At 54.7% G+C, this 24718-nt stretch overlaps 3 protein-coding genes across 7 annotated transcripts in view; all 3 read left to right on the top strand.

The window, feature by feature from the left end:
- The window catches only part of ATOSB (atos homolog B), a 33462-nt gene extending 24510 nt beyond the window's left edge, over positions 1–8952 (top strand). For all 4 annotated transcript variants that reach the window (XM_083402941.1, XM_083402940.1, XM_083402939.1 and 1 more), the window contains 6 exons: positions 1325–1383; positions 1679–1787; positions 2437–2595; positions 4475–4543; positions 4735–4931; positions 7302–8952. In XM_083402941.1, coding sequence (XP_083259067.1) covers positions 1325–1383; positions 1679–1787; positions 2437–2595; positions 4475–4543; positions 4735–4931; positions 7302–7455 — 747 coding nt within the window. In that variant the 3' untranslated portion in view covers positions 7456–8952. The remainder of the gene's footprint in view (positions 1–1324; positions 1384–1678; positions 1788–2436; positions 2596–4474; positions 4544–4734; positions 4932–7301) is intronic.
- The window catches only part of PIGO (phosphatidylinositol glycan anchor biosynthesis class O), a 108503-nt gene that overhangs the window by 67216 nt on the left and 16569 nt on the right, over positions 1–24718 (top strand). The window lies entirely within an intron of this gene.
- STOML2 (stomatin like 2) lies at positions 13383–22080 on the top strand. 2 transcript variants are annotated; one of them, XM_083404579.1, is made up of 10 exons: positions 13383–13494; positions 14596–14748; positions 16356–16455; positions 16952–17010; positions 17296–17397; positions 17974–18108; positions 18460–18604; positions 19281–19360; positions 20546–20674; positions 21827–22080. In XM_083404579.1, exons 1-10 carry the CDS (start codon positions 13441–13443, stop codon positions 21977–21979), a joined length of 1110 nt encoding a protein of 369 aa, XP_083260705.1. In that variant the 5' UTR covers positions 13383–13440; the 3' UTR covers positions 21980–22080. The 2 variants fall into 2 exon arrangements, with proteins under 2 accessions (XP_083260705.1, XP_083260706.1); XM_083404580.1 differs by having other exon boundaries at positions 13474–13494; positions 14601–14748.

Genomic DNA, 24718 nt, shown 5'->3' with positions numbered 1-24718 from the left:
CTTGCTAGCTAGGGGTGGTGGGAGTTGTACTTCAACAACATCTGGGGACCTACAGGTGAAGAAAGGCTGGCCTGGACTAAGACAGGCTTCTTTAACCTGCCAGCCTGTCTTGGGGGCTCCTTCCGTTCTCAAGGGGTTGGGGAGGCCATTGTGGTGGTTGTGGGGCCCCTGCCAAGGAGGGCAGGGTGACGGGGGTGGGGGGCTGCGGTGGCCAAGCTCTGCAGAAGGGGGGACCCCCACACCCAGATGTGCGGAGGGAGGAAAGGGCCGTCTGCAGATGCCTCTTTTCCATCTCCCTCCAGTATGTGAAAGCTGAGCTCTGAGCCGAGGGTTGTGCCATGGAGTGAAGCCCTTTGGCACGAGGGATGCCTTGTGATGCCTCGGCCCCCGGAGGAGAGCTGCTGGCCCCTGCCCTGTCCCTTTCTCCCCTCTCTGTGCCAGGGAGGTCACTGCCTGGTCACTGAGCATGTGACCCGCCGGCCTCTCTCTGGAAGAGCCCAGCCGCTGGCCAGCTCTGCGGGAGCAGGCGGGCATCCTGCCTCCCACCAGGGCACCTGCCCACCCCCAGGCTTGGCTCCCCTCTCCCGGCCACAGGTGCCCACCTCCTCCAGGAACACCGGCTCCAGAGGACCCTCTCGGGGGACGCTTCCAGGAAGTCACCCCAGGGGCTTCTCCCCCCGAGAGAAGACCAGGCAGGAAGGCTGAGCTGTTGCTGTGGGGTGGGGGGAACGGAACCCCACTGACGGGGGTCCTTTGGGGCTTGGTGGGCTGGTGTGGGGGTCCCGAGCAGGCATCTGGAATAGAGGGCACAGGTGGCTCGGACCCCTCGCCTCTGGGGCCTGTCCATGTGGGGGAATGCGCATGCAGTTCCTGGGCTGGCTGCCCGCACGGTGGGTCTTGTGGAGCCCAGATGACGGTCGCTTTGTGGGAACCGCTTTTCGAGAGTTCGGTGCGACCGCATCTTCCATGGGGGTTCAGCCCCAAGGCTCCTGGGGAGGTGCAAAGACGTGTCTGCTCCAGTTGCCGCAGCGTGAGCATCTCTAGCCTTCTGGAGCCAGAGTTGCACCCCCTACCCCCAGCACAGTAGGGGTTTCCTGGCACAAAAAGAGCCTGCAAGCTCTCTGCCCTGCTTGCAGCTTAACCTGTGGAATTCCAACCTGCTGGCCTGCAAAGGCGGAGCTGTTTTTGCACGAGTCCAATGTGCGTAAGATGCCGTCACTTTGCAGTCCGGACTGCGAGGCTCCTTCGCTGCGTTTGGGGCGTCCCGCCTCTAACCTCCTGCTTCCCCCTTTGTGTCTCCTCACCCCCCACCCCAACCCCCCAGGGCTCGGCCACCAGCGGTTCTGCCGGCTGCCAGCTGAAGGCTGGGCTGCGCCTCAAACAGTAAGTGCCCCCCCCCTGTGTTCCCTTTCGGCCCCTCCCACAGTCAGTGACCCCCCAGGTGACCGCCCAGAGTTGCTGGACTGGTGGGGGGTGGCTCTTGGGCCTCCCCTGCTTGGGTGCCCTGGCTGGCAGCCTTGCCCTTGCGCCCTTGGCTGTCTCCCTGGCAGAGGGAGGGGTCGCCCCCCCCAGCCTTCTGGAGATGCTGCCTGGGAGCTTTGCTCTGGCAGGTCTCCGGGGTGGGCAGGGCGTGGGGGGCCTCTGCTCAAACTGACCCCCTGACCTTCTGCCCCAACAGGAGACATCTCCGCAGCAGCCTGCCCAGGAGCCCAGCAGGCTGCCGGCCCCCCAGCGCCACCCCCTGGGCCACCACTTCCACCAGCCGCGCCCTGCTGGGGAACTTTGAGGTAACGGCGGCTGGGAGGCTCTGGGTGTGAGGGAGTGCTTCCTCTCGGGCGCCCGGGACTGAGGAGGGCGGGGAGGCACCGCTTCCATGCGGAGACCGGCTCCGTCTGCCCCGGGGGGTGGGGCTGGAGGGGCAGCGGATGTTGCCTCCGCCCTTTATGTGGCCCTGGGAGAGCTGAGTCCTGGGTAAAGGGCACTCTGGACATGGAAACAGAGACTCATAGAGTTGGGAGGGACCCAAGGGCCATCTAGTCCAACCCCCTTCAATCCATGAATCTCAACTGAAGCATCCAGGACAGAGGGCCATCCAGGACATGTCTGCCCCCCCCCCCCACTGTGATGGCAAAGGGCTCCTAGGCACCCTTTTCTGGCCTCCAGTGTGGATCCTGTCAAGAGCGGCTCTGCAATCTAGTCAGATGGTTGGGGTACCATTATTAGTATTATTATTATTATTATGCAAGTGCCTGAGCTGCTCTTGCTGTTTGCACTGGGGAGGGAAGGGTTAAAGAGCCCTTTGCCCGCATGGCTGAGTTGCAGGATAAAAAGGGGGTTGGTAGATGAGTTGGGAGACCCCTTTGTGTGTGGGGAGGGAGCCCATTCCCTTCCCCTGCTCCCTGGCTGGCCCACCCACCCTCTTTCCTCCCTGCGCAGGAGTCCATCCTGAAGGGGCGCTTCCCTCCCGCCGGCCGGATCGAGGGCTTCACGGCGGAGATCGGGGCCAGCGGCTCCTACTGCCCGCAGCATGCCACCCTCCCCGTGGAAGTCACCTATTTCGACATAGCGGAGCACAGCGCCCCCTCACCCTTCCTGGTAGGCGACCTGGGGGGGGGGAGCGGGCTTTGGGAAGGGGGGGCTGGTGGCATGGCAGGGGCTGACTTCAGTGGACAGACCCACTGGGGCAATGGGGTGGCATTGGCCGCCCCAGGTTGGTCATGTGTGCACCTGGCTGGGATAAACCCCATACATTCTATTTTTTTATTTAAATTGTTATTATATTTTTTATTTTTATCATGTTAACATTTCAAATCGTCGAAATAGAAAAAACAAAACACATTTCCCAAAACAATCTAAGGAAAATCCCCACAACACTAAAGAGGTTCACACAGACCACGCTTAAAGCATGGAAGGAAGAAGCAGGCAAACTGTCCCCATCCCCACTAATTTCCCTGGCGTACCACCCATTATTCCTTCATGCAGCACAAAACCTCCAGATAAAAACCTGGCAAGGCAAAGGCTTATACCGTCTAGCAGACTTCTACAAAAATAACAAACCCACTTTGACATAAGAAACACAAGACAAACTAGGGGCTAACACATCACTGATTACATGCCCTCTTAAACAATCCAGTAGTAAAATCAGCAGCAACTAGGCCCCTGACAACCTTCGAAAACCTCCTCCTAACAACAAAGGGACACGGCAAAGGGACGGTATCCGCAGTATTCAAAATACTACTCCAAAATCCCACAAACTCCCTAGACACAATCAAAAAACAATGGGAGGATGACATAGGCTATGAGATTAACCCCACTCAATGGACCAGAATGTGGTCTAACCCCCACCTTCAAATCCATATCAACAAAAAGGAAAGAACTCACACTGAAACTCACCTACAGGTGGTACCTAACACCAAGGAAACTAGCGCTAATACACCCAGGAACCTCACCAAAATGCTGGAGAGGGTGCACCTCCATATGTGGTGGGAGTGTCCCAAAGTCCAACTATTCTGGACAACAGCCATACAAGAAATATGTAAAATAACTAAGCAAATATTAGACACCACCCCAGAATTGGCCCTACTAAACATCTTCCGAGACAATAATGGCCACTCACATCACAAAGAACTTATAACCTACCTACTCTCAGCAGCCAGAAGCATCATAACCAGACACTGGAGAGACCTGTCAGGAGGAAGCATGGACCAATGGTACCAAATAGTATGGGAAACAGCCTTATTAGAAAAATTAAGCAACAAACTGAAACTGACATGGGGACAAACAGAAGGAGACGCCTTCACCCTGGTATGGCTCCCCTTTATCACATACACAGCCCGACAAAAATCCACCAACATCATACAAATCAACATGGCGAACCTGATCTAAACACACCCACCCCACTCACACGTGAAAACAAAGACCACCACAGCCAACCAAAGACAACCACCAACCCCCTTGGCCACCCCCAACCTCTCTCACCACCAAGGAAATACAACAAGCGAATAGTAAGGAGACCCACACAAGTGACGCTGACACAAAACCTCACAGATACACTAAGTAGAATAGAAGCATTGCCACCTGACCCCACCCCAAATACTATTCCCCTCTCTCCTCTTCTTCCTAACCTAATACTCTATGCAGCACTGATGTCTTGCAACAAATGAAACTGATCTGTAGAAAACACAACTTGAATAAAGAGACAACGCACGTGTTTTTGCAAACTAAGAAATCTTTCATCTATCTATGGAAAGGTCTTAGCTAGTCCAGCGTTTCTCTTGTGGCCCAAGTGGCCACGAAATGCTCTGCCCTAGCCGCTGCCCGGTGGAACTGCCCTTTCCATCGCCCACAGCCCCCCTCCCAGGGCTTGTGGCTTCCCAGTCTGCAAAGGGAGCGTTATTCCAGTGCCCTAACCCGGGTGCCCCTCCCACCTTCCTCTGAGCCCCCCTGAGCCCCTAACCTTCTCTCTCTGCTCCAGGGAGTCATTGATTTGGAATCCTTGGGGAAGAAGGGCTACAGCATCCCCAAAACGGGCACCATCCAAGTGGTGAGTTGAAGAGGCGGGCAGGTGGGCAGCCTGGCTCCTGAGCTGCGCATGCAAAGAGAGGGGGGAGCAGGGAGGTGTGGGGGCCGCGCTGGCCTAAGGTTTGGGGGTGGGGAGCCCAGAGACCCCTTGCAATGCCCCCTCTGTGGGGCAGCCGCTCTCCCCCGCCTCCGTGACGGCCTCCCCTCTTGCAGACCTTATTCAACCCCAACAAGACGGTGGTGAAGATGTTCCTGGTGACCTACGACTTCCACGACATGCCCGCCAACCACATCACCTTCCTGCGCCATCGCATCTTCCTGGTTCCCGTTGGCGAGGAGGTGGAGCAAGGCCCCAGCCCAGCCCAGAGCGAGGTGCCCAGGAAGGTCCTCTGCTACCTGATGCACCTGAGGTGAGGAAGAGCTGGCCGTGGGGCTGGCCATCTGGGGTCCCTGGGCCCTTCCTGGGCCACCCTAGTCCTGTCCTGGCAGGACTACCGTATTTTTCGCCCCATAGGACGCACCGGTCCATAGGACGCACCAAGTTTTTTTGGGGGGAAATAAAGAAAAAAATTTTTATTTCCCCCCCAGGTGCTTGTGGGGCCGGCAGCGGGGAGAAGCGCTCTTCTCCCCGCCGCCCGCCTTCAGATCAGGTCCGGGGACAGCGGGAAGACACACTGCGCCTCCCAGCTGTCCCCGGAGCTTGCGGGGCTGGCGGCGGGGAGAAGCACGCGTCTCCCCGCCGTCAGCCTCCAAACCACATCGGGAGACAGCGGGATGGCGGCATTCCGCCTCCCCGCTGTCCCCCGACCTTGTGGGGCTGGCGCTGCGGCTCTCCTGAAGCCTGGAGAGCGAGAGGGGTCGGTGCGCACCGACCCCTCTCGCTCTCCAGGCTTCAGCGAAAGCCTGCATTCGCCCCATAGGACGCACACACATTTCCCCTTCATTTTTGGAGGGGAAAAAGTGCGTCCTATAGGGCGAAAAATACGGTATCTATTTACACGCCCAACATGAGACCCGCTTAAGGCTTCTGCTTCTGGGCCCAAGCATAGAATCCCAGAAGCGTAGCGTTGAGGGGGACCCCGAGGGTCATCCAGACCAACCCCCAGCAATGCAGGAATCCCAACTGGAAGGTTGAAGGTGATTTCTGAAAGTCCTACGCAAAATATAATACAAATGCAGTGTGAGTGTTTTGGGAGTCCTGGCTTTATCTGGGGCTGCTGCCACCTCCATATTTGCATGGGGCTGTTTCCCTCAGTTGCCTTGGAGGTGGGGAGGCTGCTTCTCACCCACCCCAGCCCAGGCATGGCAGTCAAACGGTGCCTGATCCTGGCAGTCTCTAGGGCAGGGGGCGGCAAATTTTTTAGCTGCGGGCCAGTCCGCTGACCCTCAGACCTTGTGGCGGGCCCGAGGAGCGGCGATGGAGGCCAGCCGCTGCGCTTACCTTCCCAGGGCTGCGATCCATAGCGCATTTCTTCTCAGTGGGCTTGAGCAGTTCTTCAGGAAAGCAGACCTCCGGAGGTGGCGAGGCAGGAGGAGCCAATCTCTGCCAGCCAAACCCCGCTGAAGTAAACCAGGCACGGCATTTGATTGGCAGAGATGTCCCCGCGCCACACTGAGGTAAACCAGGTGTGGCGATTGATGGCAGAGCCGCCGCCGCCCGGCCTCTTCCTCCCCTCACCATCGCCGGGAGTCTCAGCTTCATGGCAAGTTCCGCTTTCAGGGCCAGGTGGGCCTGATCCGGCCTGCGGGCCTTAGTTTGCTGACCCCTGCTCTAGGGGAAAAGCTGTCTTGGGCAGTGACATTTTTGTGCCCCGTTTTCCTTAAAAGATCACAAGGAAATGTATTTCAAATAGGTATGGCCACTTTAAGAAGAGTGACAGGGCTCCTCTAGCCCAGGCTCCTGTTCTCACAGTGGCCAACCAGATGCCCTAATGGGGAAGCGGCAAGCAGGCTTCGAGCACAAGAGATTTCCAGAAACTGGAATTCGGAAGCATCACTGCCTGCAGCCATCGAGACGAAGTAGCCATTCCAATCCTCTTTTAAGGCTATCCAAGTTGGTGGCAATTGCTGCTTCCTGTGGGAGGGAGTTCCACAGCTTAACTCTGCACTGCATGAAGAAATTCTTTCTTGTTTCTGGCCTGAATCTTCCCACATGTCGCCTCATTGGAGATCCTCATTCTGTCATGTCTTTTGTGGAGGGATACTTAATGTGGGAGCCAAGTGACCTCTCCTCTGCCTCCCCTTTCAGGAGAAGATGGTTTGCCCCAGCAGGTCAAAGCTTAGCACACCATCCAGGCTGGGCCCAAGCACCTTTAAGTGCTGGATCTGGCCCTTCTCCTCCAGGCTGCCTCCCCTCCCCCCCCCCATCAAAGCTAGTCCACTCGAGTGGATCGAATGCCATCTTGCTAAATCAGCTCTGTGGGTTCTCCTCCCCTCCCTGCCAATGTCTTACCCCACTTGGGCTATAGTGCCTTTGTTCCTCAAGCTAAGCAGTCTGCCCCCCCCCCTTCAGATTCATAGGGGAGAGGGCTTTGGATGCCTACAAGCCAGGATGGCTCTGCTCTGCCTCCACAGCTGGAGGCAGCCGTGCTTCTGAATCCCAGTTGCTGGAAATCTCAGGCAGAGAGAGTTGCTCTTGTGTTCAGTTCCTACTTATGGGTTTCTCCTTGAGGAATCTGGTGATGCCGGACCAGATGGGCCCCTGGCCTGATCCAGCTGCAGGCTCTCCTTATCGTGCTGCAGGTTCCTAACCTCTGAAACGTGCCTCCTCCGCTTCCCAGGTTCCACAGCTCCAAGTCGGGGAAGATTTACCTGCACGACAACATCCGCCTTCTCTTTTCCCGCAAGTCGATTGAGATTGATTCGGGGATCCCCTACGAACTGAAGTCCTTCACCGAACTCCCGCGCAACCCCTGCTACTCCCCCCGAGCCTGAGGGAGGACGGATGGACGTGGGGAGAACCCCACCCGGAGCCAACGGGGCTTTGGCAGATGAAGAAGGAAGAGGAAGGGTCCTGAGTGCGAAAGATGAACTGGGCTCATATTTTTTGTCTGCCTCGAGAGAGAGGCCTCTGCCCAGCCTGGATCTCAAATGCAGTGCTTCTCAAGCTCTAGTTACGGTGCCCTGTGCGGTTTGGCAGGGGGTGGGGGGCAGGAGGAGCCGAAGGAGGGGCAGGGTGGCGTTGAAACAGGGGTGGGGTGGGGAGAGACAAAGAGGGGCTGGGGCTCTGAGATTAAGATTTGGGGCCATCGGAGTGGAGGGCAGGGTGAGACATATATATGTGTGTGCGTGTGTGTGTGTTGGAAGTACGAAGCACTGAAAGGGTCATGAGGGGGCGGGAGGGAAGGAAGACGGAAGATGCAGCCTTGACCATCCAGGCAGAGGCCTCCATCTGCTTCACGGGCCGCCACCTGAGCGGAAATGGCTCACGTTGGCAAGCAGAGGATGGAGTCGCTGGGGACGGTGGGAGCTCCCAGCTTTGCATTTGAACCTGCGAAGAGCAGCTGTGCGTGGGGGGGGGGGAGAGAGCAAGCCGTCCTTTGCACCCCGCGGGGCTTCCTTCGCGTTCCGGGATTCCTTCCTCCTGGGGGCCAGGCTCCCTGCCCTTTCTCTAGGGCATCAGCCCACCCCTGCTCTCCCCTGCCTTTTGCCCAGTGCATGAGACTCGGCAGCCCCCGGATCTTGCCCAGCTGGCCGAGGGCTTGGCGCAGGCAGGAGACCCCGAAAGGGCCCGGCCCCTGGCATCACGATGCCTGGTCCGCCTGGGGGGTTTCCAAGAGGCAGAGCGCAGGGGGGGCGTCTTGGGAGAAGCTGTGTTTTGAGGGTGGGGAGACAGTGAGTGTCGCTCGCTGCTGTGTCTCCCGTGTCTTGAGCCAAGACCACCTCCCTGCCCATTCCATGCCCACCTCAGGTTGAAGACGTACACGGTGCCAAACTTGACGACGTTGCCATGGGTGGGTGGGGTGTAGAGGAGCCGAGTTGAAGTTGTTTTGGGACTCCTGCATGGCGGTTTCCCTGTATTGGGGTTTTTTGTTAGGGGGTTCTTGGGGGTGGGCTGGGGGTCAGAAATGCTGCCTTTGCAATCACCTTGAGGCCCCTGCCAGGGGGGTGGGAGGGGGTGGCGCAGGGGCGATTTGCACCATTTCACAAAGGAGAAAGGAAGCCTTGCTTCTGTGAAGGATTTTGGTCTTTGAGGAGCAGGAGGAGGAGAGGGCAACTTCGCCTCGCCCTCCGAACTGCCCCTGCGTTGCGTCTGCTCCCACGTCCTGCTCCCGAGACGAAACAGGAAGGAGGAGAGGAGGAGAGGGGCAACCATTGTAGACACTTGAAAATATTTATATTGAAGAAGAAAAAAGATAGAAAGGACTGTACCAGATACTTTCTCTCTCTTTTTTTTTAAAAAAGAAAATTCTATAAATGTGTGTTTGGAAATGGGAGTGTGTCTTCATTTTGTGCTTGCAGTACTCTCCGGCCTCCGTTTAACGTCAAGAGGACCCTCCTCAAAGACCCCAAAGAGCGGCCCGGAGCCTGGGCGTCAGTCAGGCACTGGCCTCTTGTCTTCAGAGTAATCCCAGCAGTTGCCCCTGAATGGAACTTGCCCAAGATGAATCTTGTAGGGCGGTTCTTCCCATCTGCGCAGGAGAAAGGGTCTCTTTCACTCGTTTTCTGTTGGAGCCTTAGAGCAGCCCTGCTGGATCGCAGCTTCCCGTTTCCTGCACTGGTCAGTCTTCATCATCAACCACCAACTGCTGCTTCCGAGAAGCCCCACAAGCAGCCAAGGACCCTCCCCTGCTTGCTTGTAACTGGTATTCAGAGGCAGGCTGCCTCTGTCCAAGGAGGCCCATCTAGCTATCCTAGCCATTAGCCATGGCTGCCTCTCCCTCTCTGCATTTGCCCTCCTCGTCCTCAAAAGACCACGAAGCCACAAAATCATGTAGAAAGGAACAGCTCTCCTTTGCAAGAAGGGCTTTTACCCTCGTCACAAGCTCGGCTCTGCCCTCGCCGGTCCTGCCCAATGTAGGTGCCACTGCTGAGAAGGCTGTGTCCCACGCAAGACCCAGAACAGGGTCTCCAAAGATCGCCTCAGTGCATAGATGGTGTTGAATAGGAGATGGTCCTTCAAATATCCTGGTGCCAGACCACTAGAGCTTTAAATGTAAAAAACAACAGATCAGCCTATTGCATTTTAGAATTCTTGCCTGACCACTCTACGCCAGTGTGGTGTAGTGGTTAAGAGTGGTAGTCTCCTAGTCTGGTGAACCGGGTTCGCGTCTCCGCTCCTCCACATGCAGCTGCTGGGTGACCTTGGGCCAGTCACACTTCTCTGAAGTCTCTCAGCCCCACTCACCTCACAGAGTGTTTGTTGTGGGGGAGGAAGGGAAAGGAGAATGTGAGCCGCTTTGAGACACCTGTAGGGGAGTGAAAGGCGGGATATCAAATCAAATCAAATCCAAACTCCTTCTACTGCATTCTGGGCCAGTTGCAATCTCCAAATACTTTTCAATGGCGTCCCACACAGAGTGAGTATAATCGCCTTTGAAATGCATCAATGCAGGAGAAGGTTGTCTTTGTCATTTTGCCCTGGCTTTCAAACTCCCTACCTAAGGACTCCTCTTTCGGGACCTTTTGCCATTGCACCAAAACCTTCCTTTTTTGGGCAGGAATGTGACTACCGGAGCTAGATGTTGCCAAGGCCCTTTGTGGCTCTGTCACACCAGTAGAGTAGCCAAAGGACCCTGACTAGTGGGGAAACGGGCATCACAGTCTTCAACTGCTCAGGCGTTTCTTTACACAGCTGCTTTTGTGTCTAATAATAATCACCTGAGAGCAAAGAGAGCCAATTTGGTGCCCTTCAAATGTCGCTGGATTACAGTTTCCATCAGAGGTAAAATAATAATAATTTTATTGTTTATACCCCGCCACTCTAGGTGGCTCCCAACAGAGAACTAAAAACAGCTCCTTTCCCCTCCTTTGGCAGAAATTCCTTGTTTTCAGGCCTGAGGGAGCAGTAATAACCTCCTTTGACTTCAGTCTGGCTTTCTGTGCATGGTGTATGATGCCCCCTCACAAATTACTCCAACTCTCAGGGGTCCTTTACCTTTTTAAAAAACAGGTTAGAAGATGGCCTTGCTGCCACAATTAATGGGGAACTCTTAACAAGGGAGACACCGAGGTTCTGTTGTTGTTCAACATTTTAAATAATAATATTTTTTATTTATTTATACCCTGCTCACCTAGCTGAGTTGCCCCAGCCACTCTGGGCAGCTTCCAACACATAGAAAAACATGATAAAACATCATACGTTAAAAACTTCCCGATACAGGGCTGCCTTCAGATGTCTTCTAATTAAGAAAAACGAACAAAAGGAGATTTGGTTTACAAATGGCCTTGACGTAGCATTAAGGGAAGGTGGGATTTCTTTCCTTGGGAGTTTCTAAGGAGATGTTGAACGGCCATCTGTCAGGGATGCCTTAGTTGTGATTCCTGCACTGCAGGGGGTTGGACTAGATGACCCCCGGGATCCCTTCCAACTATACTATTCTGTAATTTTATTTCCAGCAAACACTCCTCAGGACAAAATCCTACCAAAGCAGCATGTTTCAAAATAACCACCCACACTATGTTACACAACAGGTGATGTTCCGCTTAAGTTTTGCTCCATAGCAGACCTCATTTAATTGCCGGATGTGACTTTTGTTCGGTCCACGAATTTCAGTGGGTCTTGTGTGCAACGAGCTTCTTAGAACAGCCCCCAGTACAGCAGAGGGATGTGTCAGTGTTTGCAAAAAAAAGAAAGGGTTCTGACCTCCCTTCATTGCCTCAGCCTGGTCCTCGGACCCTTGTCGGCATAAAAGAGTCCACGAGAAGAATATATTTGCAGAGTACTTTCTGCTTTTATTCTTAAAAGTCTTTCTGCAAAAGCGACTGACCAACTATACACACCTCAACACTACCAGCTTTCACCAACCAACCAACCCAACAACAAACTAACATTTCTCACTCTATATATACAACCGGTGCAGGCCGCTGACTCATGCTGACCCAGCTTTTTAAGCATTAAAGAAACAGTGGCCAATTTTAAGCCGTGACAGGATGCAGCAATAGGTTCGTTTATAAGTAGATAAAAATAATTGCATAATGTCCCCTTGTAAAACACCAGGGGACATCAGGGGGGGGCACTTAAAAAGGGATCTGCAGAACCCGAATGGAAAGGGCCGGTTCCTCCAGAGCCTGTCGAGCCAAGTGGGTCGGACTTGTCGGCCAGAGGTCGTCTTCTCCCACTGCAGGGGGGCCGAGGCAGGAGGGAGGGGGTCAAGAGGGGCCTGGGGATCTTGTTGGGTCCCCTATTCGGACCTGAGCTGTCTTGGACAGAGAATCAATAATAGACAGAGACAGGGAGATCCAATGAACACACCTTTATTCAGCTGAGCAAAGAGAGGACAAGCACATCCAAACAAAGGAATGGAAATTTCCCACTGAGAAAAAGTTTTCCTTTCTTTATAAGCCCCCCCCCCTTTCCTCCTCCCTCCCTGGCTGTACAGTGGAACCTCCGGTCGCAAACGTGATCCATGTGGGAGGCACATTCGCAACCCGCAGCCCTGCGTCTGCGCATGTGCGTGATGCAATTCAGTGCTTCTGCGCATGCGCAAAGCGTGGAACCCGGCAGTAACCCGTTCTGGCACTTCTGGGTTTGGCACGGTCCGTAACCCGAAAACGCACAACCCGCAGCGTTTGCAACCCGAGGTCTGACTGTAATTAGACCAGCCTGACTTCGAGACACAGGAGACAAACTCCTGCATGCCTAGTCTAACAGAGGCCCTTTCTCTTTTACATTCCTTGCCTAGAACAAAGCTGATACGGACAGTTGGGCTGATTAATGGGCTTTCACAGGAAACAAAGCATAGTCTAGGCCAGGGGTCAGCAAAGTTTTTCAGCAGAGGGCCGGTCCACTGTCCCTCAGACCTTGTTGGGGGGCGGACTATATTTTTTGGGCGGGATGAATGAATTCCTATGCCCCACAAATAACCCAGAGATGCATTTTAAATAAAAGGACACATTCTACTCATGTAAAAACACACTGATTCCCAGACCATCTGTGGGCCGGATTTAGAAGGTGATTGGGCCACATCCGGCCCCTGGGCCTTAGGTTGCCTACCCCTGGTCTAACCTACTTCAAAGAGCAGAGAGCAGCGTTTGGGACCATAAGCTCTTGACAGATTCATTTGCAAGAGCCAAGACAGAAACCAGCCTTCTTTTCAAACAGGCACAGGCAAACTCGCCCCTCCAGATGTTTTGGAACTACAACTTCCATCACCACTAGCTAACAGGCTCAGTGGTCAGGGATGATGGGAGTTGTAGTCCCAAAACATCTGGAGGGCCGAGTTTGCCTGTGCCTGTTTGAAAAGAACACAGGATTAATCCAGCAAGCGATTTGTGCAGAAGCAAGGCGGCGTTAGTTATTCCATATACAAAACAGAAGAAAGAAACAGATCTGAGACCCCACCATCCAGCCACCGCCCGCCTCCTCCATGAAAGTGCCCGGCCTCCCGTGGCAGGGAGTTCCGCAGGTGAACGGCTTCGCTCCCGCGCGGCCGGCCCTTTCTCCTTAACGTCCGGTTCCCGTTCGCATCTGCGGGGCGAGAGCGAGGGACTGCGGGCGGAGGCGGCTCAGGCCGGCGCAGTTCCCGTTTCTCCCTCCCCGGCCAAGACGCCTCTCCCGGCGGGCCCAGCCAGAGGAGGCCGCGCCGAGGTCCCCCGCCAGGCGCCGCCGGAGTCGCACGGGAGCCGGTGCTGCGCGTGGGCCGCCCCTCTTTCCCGGCCGGGCGGAAGGCTTTCGAGGCCGGACCGGCTTCCGGCGGCGGCGGCGGCGCGTGCGCAGAGCGGGGCAGAGCAAGCGAGGCGGCGGCGCGGGCGAGCGAGATGCTGGCGCTGCGGGCGGCGCGGGGGGTCGCGCGGGGGCTGCTCCTCCGGGAGGTGGGCGAGGGGGAAGGAAGGGGGTGGGGACCCCCCGGGGAAAAGGGGGCCTCGCTGCTGCTGTTTCTGCTGCTTCCTCGGGGCAGAGACCCTGCGCCCCATCGAGGGGCCCCTGCAGCCGCGGGGGGGGGGGGCGGGCTGGAGTTTCACTCCCTTCATTTTATGCCTCCGTTTCGAAAACACATTCTTCGCCTCTGGGATCTCCATGCATCTATTCCAGGCTTCCTCAACATTGGCCCCCCAGATGTTTTTGAGACTACAATTCCCATCATCCCTGACCACTGATCCTGTTAGCTAGGGATGATGGGAGTTGTAGTCCCAAAACATCTGGAGGGCCGAGGTTGAGGAAGCCTGATCTATTCGCTGGAGTTGGGCTGGAGGATCCTCAGGGTCTCCAATAAAAGCACACAGGAGAGGCATTGGCAGAGAGGTTTAGGAAAGGCCGCAGGCGGGGGTGGGTGGGCTGGGGCAGGCAGAGGGGACAAAGGTGGAGATTCCTTATCCCTCCCCCAACTCGGTGCCCCCTTGCTCTCCTTGAGGGAGGCATAGAGCAGTGGCCCGGGGGGCTAAGAAGGTGGTAGGTCTTAGGGGAAGGCTCCTGGGCCGTGTTGCTTTTCTAAACACGCTTTTTATTGTTTGTTTAGGGATGCAGTGGTTAGTGTCGGACTGTGGCCTGGCAAAGGTTCCCATCGCCCTCACTCGGCCATTAAGACCTCTGGGGGTGACCTTGGGGCTCGGCCACTTCCTCTCAGCCTAGCCTACCACACAGGGTTGAAGTGGTTATTAAACGGGAGGCGAGGTATATGCCACCTTGAGCCCCTTGGAGAAAAAGGTGGGCTAGAAAGGCAGGAATATTACCCGCCCTTCACCCTAAGGTCCCAGGGTGGGTTGCAGCATTAAAGCACAGTATTGAAAGCAATTTGAAGCAACCCTAAAAATATAAGGTGGGTCCTAAAATGGGGCAACTCGTGCCAAAACTTGCCTGAAGCTTTGGGGTGGCACATTCACATACCTCTGTGTGCTCCCTGGTGTTTTCCCCCAACAGCTGGTGGAGTCTTCTCTCTGCACACTCTCAGACTTTCCCCCCCAATGTCTTTGCAGAGCAGCAGGCGGCCGGTGCCCGCAGTGTGGCTGGCCAGAGTGCCGCAGAGATGGTCCTCCAGCCTCCCTATGAACACGGTGGTCCTCTTTGTGCCTCAGCAGGAAGCCTGGGTGGTGGAGCGGATGGGCAAGTTCCATCGCATCCTGGAGCCAGTAAGGAAGAGTCCTGCTTTCAGCAATCAAGGTTTGGGGTGGATCTGCAAAGGGTGACTTTTAAGGAACCAGTGGGGTGCCATCTGGGTTTTAACAGCAATCCAGCTAACAGGTTTTAAGAGTTAGGGTGTCCTTGGCTTTCCTATGTAGAGAAATGGCCAAGAAACCTCACAAGACTGCCAAAATGGAGGCCCCTCTTCTGAAGGAGGGAAAGGAAGGAAAAGAGAGAATCAGAGTGTGTTGCCTGGCATTGGATGAAAGTAGAAAGTGCAGGTTGGGCTGGTAGTGGAGACTGAGGTCATTGTTAGCTAAAGTAAAGGGTCCTGTAGCACCTTTAAAGACAAACAAATGCTGACATTAGATTAGACGACACAGTTAACATATTTACCATTTGATGGTTTCTCCCAGACATTAAAAGGGACGCGGGTGGTGCTGTGGGTTAAACCACAGAGCCTAGGACTTGCCGATCAGAAGGTCAGCGGTTTGAATCCCCGCGACGGGGTGAGCTCCCATTGCTCAGTCCCTGCTCCTGCCAATTCGAAAGCACGTCAAAGTGCAAGTAGATAAATAGGTACCGCTCCAGCAGGAAGATAAACGGCGTTTCCGTGCGCTGCTCTGGTTTGCCAGAAGCGGCTTAGTCATGCTGGCCACATGACTCGGAAGCTGTACGCCGGCTCCCTCGGCCAATAAAGTGAGATGAGCGCCGCAACCCCAGAGTCGGCCACGACTGGACCTAATGGTCAGGGGTCCCTTTACCTTTACCCAGACATTAAAAAAAAGAAAGAAATAGCAGCAAGTGCAGGTTCCAGGGACAGTGTCTTGCACAGAAGTTCACTCTTCAGTGTTATTTTCCTGTCAAAAATACCCCCCTGAAGTTCAGCCTGGAAATAGCATCTCCAAAGGGGCGGATTTTAACAGGAAACTTGCTTGGGATTCATCAGTTGCAACCATGTGAATAACTGGATATCTTTTGGGAAAGTAAGCAATTAAAACAATTCCAAGCAAAAGCAGCACAGTATCGACTAAACAAAACTGAAGAGGTGAGTCCCACAAAAAAATTATATGTGTCAAAAGGTAGCATAAAGAGGTTTCTTTGGCATATGGAAAAAGCTGTACGACAGATTCTAGATGCACTACTGTGAGGAGGGAATTCACACCTGAGGGGCTGCCACAGAGAAAGCCTGTTCCCAGGTCACCATTCGTTGCACTTTTGAGGGTGATGGAACTACCATGAGAACTCCCTTTGCTGCACTTAACACCTGAGAAGGTTTGTAGGGATGGAGGCAACCTTTCAGGTATTTGGCACCTAAGTCATTCAGGGCTTTAAACTCTAGCGTGAGCACCTTAAATTAATCCTGGGAACCAAACTGGCAAACAGTGAGGCTGTTTTAAGACAGGAGGCATAGGAGCCTGGCCCCAGGGACTGGGGGAAGCTTGAGTCATGCAAGAACTGGAGGGCCGCAGGGGCTGCACTCCCCTGGTTTACAGCAGTGTAAAACATAAGCTCAGCTTTCAGGTAGTTCAGCAATCTGGAACAACTAGTTGCATGGAGAAAGAGGTGATTGTTCTGGAGAAATACTTTCCCCTCTGCTCACCCTTTTTGCCAGGGGCTGAACTTCCTCATCCCGCTTCTCGACCGCATCCGCTACGTGCAGAGCCTCAAGGAAATCGTCATCAATGTGCCAGAGCAGTCGGCTGTTACCCTTGGTGAGAAGATTTGGCTGGGGAGGCAAGGAGTGGAAGGGCCGGGCCGGGCTGAGTTGGGGGCCGGCCCTGGAGTGGGTAATTTGTGGCGTGGTCCATCTCTGTCTAGGCCAGCAAAACCTCCTTGCCAGTGCTGGATAACCCGGGTTCTTTAGTTTTCCTTTGCATAGTTACATGTGTGAAGACAGAGCTTTGTCTGTCTGTGTTCATCCAAGGCCTTTGCAAATTGAATCGGTCTACCTCAGAAAGTATTGACCAGGTGTCTGTAGAGCAATTGCCTGGTTCTTAATCCTTCTCCAAACAAAGGGAGGCCTAGACTTTCTGTTCTCTGTGTTGGAAGGCCCTTCGCTATTTGGTTGGGGAAGCTCTTGCTTGTACCTGCACTTGCTTGAGCGTAGGTCTTTTGCTGCCTCGTTCCCCTGCTGTTGGGCCTTCTCTGTATCGTGGGCGGTGGGCCCTCTGCCTTGTTCTCATGAAATTGTTCTTTGTTTCCCTCCAGATAATGTCACTCTCCAGATTGACGGTGTCCTCTACTTGCGAGTCATGGACCCCTACAAGGTACTACCTTCCTGGAAACTGACCGTGGCCTAATCAAGCCAGGAGCCCCTCTGGGACACAGCAGAGGATTCCACCCCCATCTCGGCAGCTCTTGTAACCCTTGTGCATGTTTGGGGGTGCGCAGCTGAGAGGCCAAGAAGGGGGGGGGGTGTCTGCTGAGCTTTCTGTCGTCTTCTGGGGCCAGGAGGGGGTGAGGCCTTTCCCTTTGTCCTTGGCCCTGGGAGTGTCAGGCAGCCAGTGCTGCCTTCCTGTTCCACCTCTCTGCCTCCTCCTTTTTCCCTCTAGGCCAGTTACGGAGTGGAGGACCCTGAATATGCCGTCACCCAGCTTGCCCAGACCACCATGAGGTCTGAGCTGGGCAAGCTCACCCTCGATAAAGTCTTTCGGGTGAGCCACGGGAAGGGAGGTGTGGTGGCTACTGAGGTCTGGGGTGTGTATCTGGCACTGGGGGGTAGAAGTGGGCAGGCCAGAGCTCTGCGGCAGACCAGGGCTGTATAACAGGAGGGGCGGCAGACTGGGTTTCTGGGGGAGCTGCAGAGAAAGCTTGCAGGGTGTGGATACTGCATGATACAAGGAGGTTCAGGTGTGCTGCAGGTGCCCCATGTGGCACAGCTTGGGTGAAGTGGGGGTGGTCGCCTGTTTTGAGGAATCTGGGGCACAGGCTTTGCTTCGCTAGGTCCTCTGGCTGGTGAGAGCGCCCAGGCAGCGAGGGCTGGAGAACAGCCAGGCCTGGGAAAGAATCCATGGTTGAGCTCATACTTTGCCTGCAGCCGGTCCTGGGTTCAGCCACCAGCATCTGAAAAGGGTCAGGGGTGGAGAGGAACGTCCTTCCCTGCCCAGGACTCCAGAGTGGCATGGCTGCCGGTCAGAGCAGGTGGTGGCTGGCCTGGGGCAAAGCAGGCAGCTTCCTTTGCCGTTCCCAAAGCTGTGTCTCCTTCGCTGACCCCACATTTCCCCACTCAGGAGCGTGAAAACCTCAACGCCAGCATTGTGGACGCCATCAACCAGGCTTCAGACTACTGGGGCATCCGGTGCCTGCGCTATGAGATCAAGGACATCCACGTTCCCCCTCGCGTCAAGGAGTCCATGCAGATGCAGGTCAGCCGGCCCTTGGAAGCCTCTCTGGGTGGCCAGGGCTGGGGGCAGACTGCCATTCCCTCTGCCTCCTCCGTCCGTGGTCCAGCTTGCTTTCTCTGATCTGGCTGAGGACTGGAAAAAACAGGACTCCGCAGTCTGTCCTGGCGATGCCCCTCAGCCTCTTTTCCCTCTCCCTGGCGTGGGTACCGTCCTCGCAGGCTCTGGAACGCAGGACGTTTTTGCCTGTGATGTGGGAGCCCTCGATCCTGGGAGCGATGATTTCTGTGTGCCTTGGGGCTCCTCTTTGGGGTCGCACGGCTTTTCTGCCAGGAGGTTGGCAGGTCTCTCACCAAGCAGCGCTTTCCCTTCCAGGTGGAGGCTGAGAGACGCAAGCGGGCAACCGTGCTGGAGTCAGAAGGGACCCGGGAGTCGGCCATCAACGTGGCGGAGGGGAAGAAGCAAGCTCAGATCCTGGCCTCTGAGGCGGAGAAGGCGGAGCAGATCAACCAGGCTTCCGGTAACCTCGGGAGACCTCTCCTGGTTAAAGGCAGAGAAGGGCAGGGAGACCTCTGAGGCTGCCTCCCTCCTCCTCTGCCCCATAACCTGGAGCCTCTAGTGCTGGTGCTTGTGGGAGGAATGGGTGAGGGGCAGGAGGTGAAACGTGAGCAAAGGATAAATGTGCAGCAGGAAGCAGCCGGGAGTCTCAGTCTGAGTAGAGGGCTGTCATGTGGGGCAGGCATGACAGTTCATCCCTGAAGGAGGATATCTGCCTTGAGATCTAGAAACCTGCTGTGAAATACGGGACTGCGATTTTGGGGGATACTGCTTGTGCAAAGGATGCCAGATCCCGACCCACCAAAGATGACATTGTTCCCCATGGTCCAGCAGAACCCTGACCCATAGGAGGTGCCCCTTTGTCCTATTTCTGCTTTGATATCACCCACTCCTTGGGAATTTGGGCTTCTTTCCAGGTGTATAGGGGAGGTTGCCTCATTTCCTTCCTAGCTCCTACACCCGGGGAAGCACCTGGGGCCAAGGGGGTCTGGAGTAATTGGGGAAGGGCTCCTGGTGAAAGGAAGCCACCGCACTGCTTGTGCTGTGAGCTGAGCCCATTTTTTACCGGGGGGAGGGCGGGTTCATGTTCTTTGGGGCTCCCCTGAGCCTGTCTGACAGCCCCTTTCTTCCTTTCCCAGGGGAAGCCAGTGCCATTCTGGTGAAGGCTCAGGCCAAAGCAGAAGCGATCCGAGTCGTGGCAGCTGCTCTGGCACAGCAGGTGAGGGGGGGGGGGCATCTCAAGGGAAGCACCTGCCTGGGGAGACCCCTTGGGAGGGAGTTTCCCAGCATGCGCTTGGCATCAGCTTGGAGCGGCTCTCCTAAGGCCTTGCAGCCAACCTCTGGCTAAGTTACCACCCTGGGCTCCTTTGGAGGAAAGAGATGTTCCAAGCCCCTTCTGAGCCTAAGAATGGCCTGCCTTGTTGTCTTTCGTCTGGGCAAGAGGAGATGGAAGACAAACGGATAGGGACTTGGTTTGGTCCTTCCTCATCCCTCAGAAATGGTGTCCTCTGTCACACCAGAAGTACTATTCTTGGGGGACAGGGGACGGGTGGGTGTGGAGGACTCCCTGGTCCTGAATGGAGTAACTGTGCCCCTAAAGGAGCAGGTGTGCAGCCTGGGAGTCATTTTGGACTCACAGCTGTCCATGGAGGCGCAGGTCAATTCTGTATCCTGGGGAGCTGTTTATCAGCGCCATCTGGAACGCAGGATGAGACTCTCCGTGTCCGCGGACTGTCTGGCCAGAGTGGTGCATGCTCTGGTTATCTCTCGCTTGGACTACTGCAATGCGCTCTACGTGGGGCTCCCTTTGAAGGTGACCCAGAAACTGCAATTAATCCAGAATGTGGTAGATAGACTGGTGACTGGGAACGGCCGCCGAGACCATATAAGGCCGGTCTTGAAAAACCTACATTGGCTCCCAGTACGTTTCCGAGCACAATTCAAAGTGTTGGTGCTGACCTTGAAAGCCCTATATGGCCTTGGTCCTGTATACCTGAAGGAGCGTCTCCACCCCCATTGTTCAGCCTGGACACTGAGGTCCAGCGCCGAGGGCCTTCTGGTGGTTCCCTCCCTGCGAGAAGCCAAGTTACAGGGAACCAGGCAGAGGGCCTTCTCCCACCAGATGTCAAAGAGAAAAATAACTACCAGACTTTTAGAGGACATCTGAAAGCAGCCCTGTTTAGGGAAGTTTTTAATGTTTAATAGACTGTTGTATTTTAATACTTTGTTGGAAGCCGCCAGATGGGTGGGGTATAAATAATAAATTCTATTCTATTCTACACCAAGCAAGCTGGAGGAGGAGAGCCCCATTCTGGGACATTTCTCTCCCTCTCTTCCTCCTCCCCCTGGTCTTTCTTTCCTGCGTCTTTGTACCATCTCACTTCCTCTCCTCTCTCCCTCCCAGAACGGCAACAGTGCAGCTTCTCTGTCTGTGGCTGAGCAGTATGTGGCTGCCTTCTCCAAGCTGGCAAAAGAGTCCAACACCATTCTTCTGCCATCCAGCACAGGAGACATGTCCAGCATGGTTGCCCAGGTGAGTTTGGTGTGCCAGGAGGCAGGTGGGTGGATTGGGATCTGCTGGCACCAGTGGAGGGCAGGAGCTTGCAGGGGTGCAGGTCCAGTAAGGAAGGAGATTTGGGTCAAACATCGCAAGAGCAAAAGATCTTTGCGTGCAGATGAAACAATAGCCGCTTAAGCCTTCTAAGGTTGCAAGAATTCAGCAGTTTCCTTGTTGGTCAGGGGTTGGGGAGGGAGGAAGAGAGGAAGTATCTGGTGGAAGGACTGCCTCACCTCGGGTCAGGAGCCTTCATTAGGCATCTTGCAGCCTGATCCCATCAGAGCTGGGTGCTTCTCACACCATATAACACTGGTCTTGAAAGACCTACATTGGCTCCCAGTACATTTCTGAGCACAATTCAAAGTGTTGGTGCTGACCTTGAAAGCCCCAAACGGCCTCGGCCCAGTAGACCTGAAGGAGCGTCTCCACCCCCATCGTTTAGCTTGGACACTGAGGTCCAGCGCCTTCTGGTGGTTCTCTCCCTGCTAGAAGCCAAGTTACAGGGAACCAGGCAGAGGGCCTTCTCGGTGGTGGCGGCCAACCTGTGGAACGCCCTCCCACTAGATGTCAAAGGGAAGAACAACTACCAGACTTTTAGAACACATCTGACAGCAGCCCTGTTCAGGGAAGTTTTTAATGTTTAATAGGTTATTGTATTTTAATATTCTGTTGGAAGCCACCCAGAGTGGCTGGGGAAACCATTATTATTATTATTATTATTATTATTATTATTATTATTATTGAAGCTGGTGCCCTTCAGGAGCCCAAACTCTGCCTATGATCCAGCTGTTTAGTGGAGCAGGGGCCTTGCAGTGCTGGAAAGCAACAATTGACTTTGGACCTGCAAGTTGAGTCTGCTTCTGTTCTGACGCCCGGCATAACCAGCGTGTGGTCATCCACTCCTAGGCTCCATTTCCCCTTGGGGGGTGGGCTGGTATGGGGAGGTCCTCTTGCAGAATGCAAAACAGCCCACACTCTGGGTTGCTGGGTAGAGTGAGGGCAGATCCTTCCATCTACTTCTGTGTTGTGTGATCCATGCCATGTGCTGTGTTGAGGGGCTCTGACCTCTCCCTCCCTCCCTCCCTCCCTCCCTCCCTCCCTCCCTCCCTCCCTCTTTTCTCTCTCCAGGCAATGGGAATCTATGGCTCCCTGAGCAAACCCCAACCCACCAAAGCGGCCTCTGCAGAAGCCACAGCTCCCCCCGCCCTCCAGGCCCCTCCTCCGCCTCCGTCCCCAAGCATAGAGTACACTGAGCAGGAGCAGCAGCCGAGCGCCAGCTAACGGAGAAGCCCGCCCCCTGCCCTTGGACTCTTGTCCTTCCCCTCTTTGGATTATTTTCTAATTTGGATTTAATCATGTAATAAAAGGAGATGGCCAGGAAACAGCCGTCTCCCCTTGTTCTGGGGGGAACCTCTCTTGTCTCGGACTGGGATTTTCAACCACACGAGGATGAAGGCCCTCGGCTCATCAGTCCCAAATCCTGTGGAGGGTGCAAATAACCTGCCGAGGAATTTGGCAGGAAACTGTCCGTGCCCCATTGGTGCCCAGGAAGAGTTGGGGTGCCGTGAGGCTGAGGGCAGGTCCACTCTCCACCCTAGCGGTTTCGGGACAAAGGGTCTTGGTTACTGTTCGCCAGCCTGCCCCTTTGGTCTGGAGCAGAATGTGTCTCCCTGAAGTGAAGGACGTGAGGCACGAGTTAGTAATGCAGGTGAGCTGCGCCCAGGTGAGCTGCAAGCAAGCTGCCGGCCAGCTCTGTGGAGGCTCCTTTTATTGACACAATATGCAAACCCAGGCAGATACATTTGGGGCTGTGACCTTTACACATCTTCCAGTCCCGAGCTCGTGGAGTGGTACAAAGTTATTTTGGCACCTGTTTCCACCGCGTCATTTTCCCCTTGCACAGTGTGTGACGAAGGAGATAAAAGGTCTCAGAGACAAAGCTTACAGACAGGGCACCGCAGACTACTGAGACTGCAAAAGGTTAGACAGAGGGCATGATGTTCAGACAGCTGTGGCCTTATCTGTGAGGGGAATGTGCTACACAACCCAGCAATCAGTCCTACCACCCCCCCACCTCTTGCCCTTGTTCTGCCCTCTCCTGCGCAGCATCGAGGGCGAGCTCTACATGGCAGCTGGAGCTTCTCATTGCACCATGACCAGGTCCTGGCAAAGCTCAGTCTGCTTGTGTTGGGGGCTCTTGATGCACCATCACAAAAGGGAAACGGGCTTCAGACCCTGTTGGCTCAGCCGGAGGTGAAGGGAGAGGCTCAGGGACACAGTAACTTCACAGAGTGCTGAGCTGCCTGTTGTTGCTGTTCTTAGGACGTCTTCTTGACTTTGGTATTTCTGAGCCCCTCTCCTGCACTACCTTTCCATCCTACTAGGAAGTTTAAAAACGCCACACCACAAACAGCCACTAAATCAGTTGGGCCACAAAGTTAAATGCAAGCTCTATTATTGAACCCAGTTTCAGTACATGGGTAGAATAAGTGGGACCTTTAATGAGCAAAAGGGACACAAGTGGCGCTGTGGGTTAAACCACAGAGCCTAGGGCTTGCCAATCAGAAGGTCAGCGGTTCGAATCCCCGCAACAGGGTGAGCTCCCATTGCTTGGTCCCTGCTCCTGCCAACCTAGCAGTTCAAAAGCACACCAGTGCAAGTAGATAAATAGGTACCGCTCCGGCGGGAGGGTAAACGGCATTTCTGTGCACTGCTCTGCTTCGCCAGAAGCGGCTCAGTCATGCTGGCCACATGACCCGGAAGTTGTATGCCGGCTCCCTCGGCTAATAAAGCGAAATGAGCGCCGCAACCCCAGAGTCGGCCACGACTGGACCTAATGGTCAGGGGTCCCTTTATCTTTTTTGATGAGCCAAACATCCCTGCTGCATTTGTGCTTGTCCGAAACTGCCCAATGCGGAAGCAGAAGTGGCAGGAAGAAGATCTCTGGTCACTCAGAGGGATCCCAGGTCCTGGGTAAAGAGCAGCTTCCGGGATATGAAAAAGGAGGACCGACATGACACAAACCTGCTGCTGTTTGGTTATTTGATTACTGCATCTGTATCCCACCTTCCCCCAGGTTGCTCAAGGTGGCCCACAGACGTCTCCCTCTTTTATCCTCACAGCAACAACCTGGGGGAAGATACTGCAGAGTTGCAAAAGGTGCAGAAAAGGGCGAGGGAAATGCTGCAGAGGCTGGAGGGCCCTCCCATGTGGGAGAGCTTAAAAAGGTGTGCCTGTTTTTTAACTCTCACACAGGGTGAGTCAGGGGCCACATGGCAGAAGGATGTGAAATTAGTCAAGGGATGGAGAACTTGGGTAGGGAGAAGTCTTCCTCTGGTGGAGCCCGGGGAAGAGTCACTCAGGGGAGCGGGATGTTGGAAGATACAAGATGCATGAAAGAAAGTCCTCCATGCAGCACAGAATTTACCTGTGGAACTCCCTGCCACAGGAGGGAGGCTGTGATGGCCATCAGCTTGGATGGCTTTAAAGAGGATTGGAAAAATTCTCGGAGGAGGAGAGGGCCATGGATGGCCACCAGCCAGGATGGTCGGAGGCAGCGATGCTTCTGAATGCCATTTGCTAGAAGATGGCTCTTGTGCTTGAGTCCCGTTTGTGGTTCTCCCAGAAGAGGCGTCAGGTTGGCTGCTCTGAGAACAGGAGGCTGGGCTTGGGGGCCCCTTTGGCCTCATCCAGCAGCCAGACTCTCGCTAATGCTCTTATACAGAGACTTTGGGGTTAAGTCAAGCACACTATAAGGTGGACCCAATTGATGGAGTGCTGCCATTCATTTATTTCATCAAATTTATACTTTGCTTGGTTGCACAAACTAACTAACCTCAAAGTGGTTTACTTATTATTACATTATTTATTTATTGCCTTTCCCCCCTGACAGGGATTCAAGGGGGCTTACACAGGTTGTTGTGGAAAAATAATAATAATAATAATAATAATAATAAATTTTATTTATACCCCGCCCTCCCCAGCCAAAGCTGGGCTCAGGGCGGCTAACAACAATCAAAA

The sequence above is a fragment of the Podarcis tiliguerta genome (assembly GCF_965153285.1).
Source record: "Podarcis tiliguerta genome assembly, chromosome: 11".
Taxonomy (NCBI): domain Eukaryota; kingdom Metazoa; phylum Chordata; class Lepidosauria; order Squamata; family Lacertidae; genus Podarcis; species Podarcis tiliguerta.
Note: the sequence above shows the minus strand (reverse complement) of the source record. Positions and strands in the feature narration are given on the sequence as shown.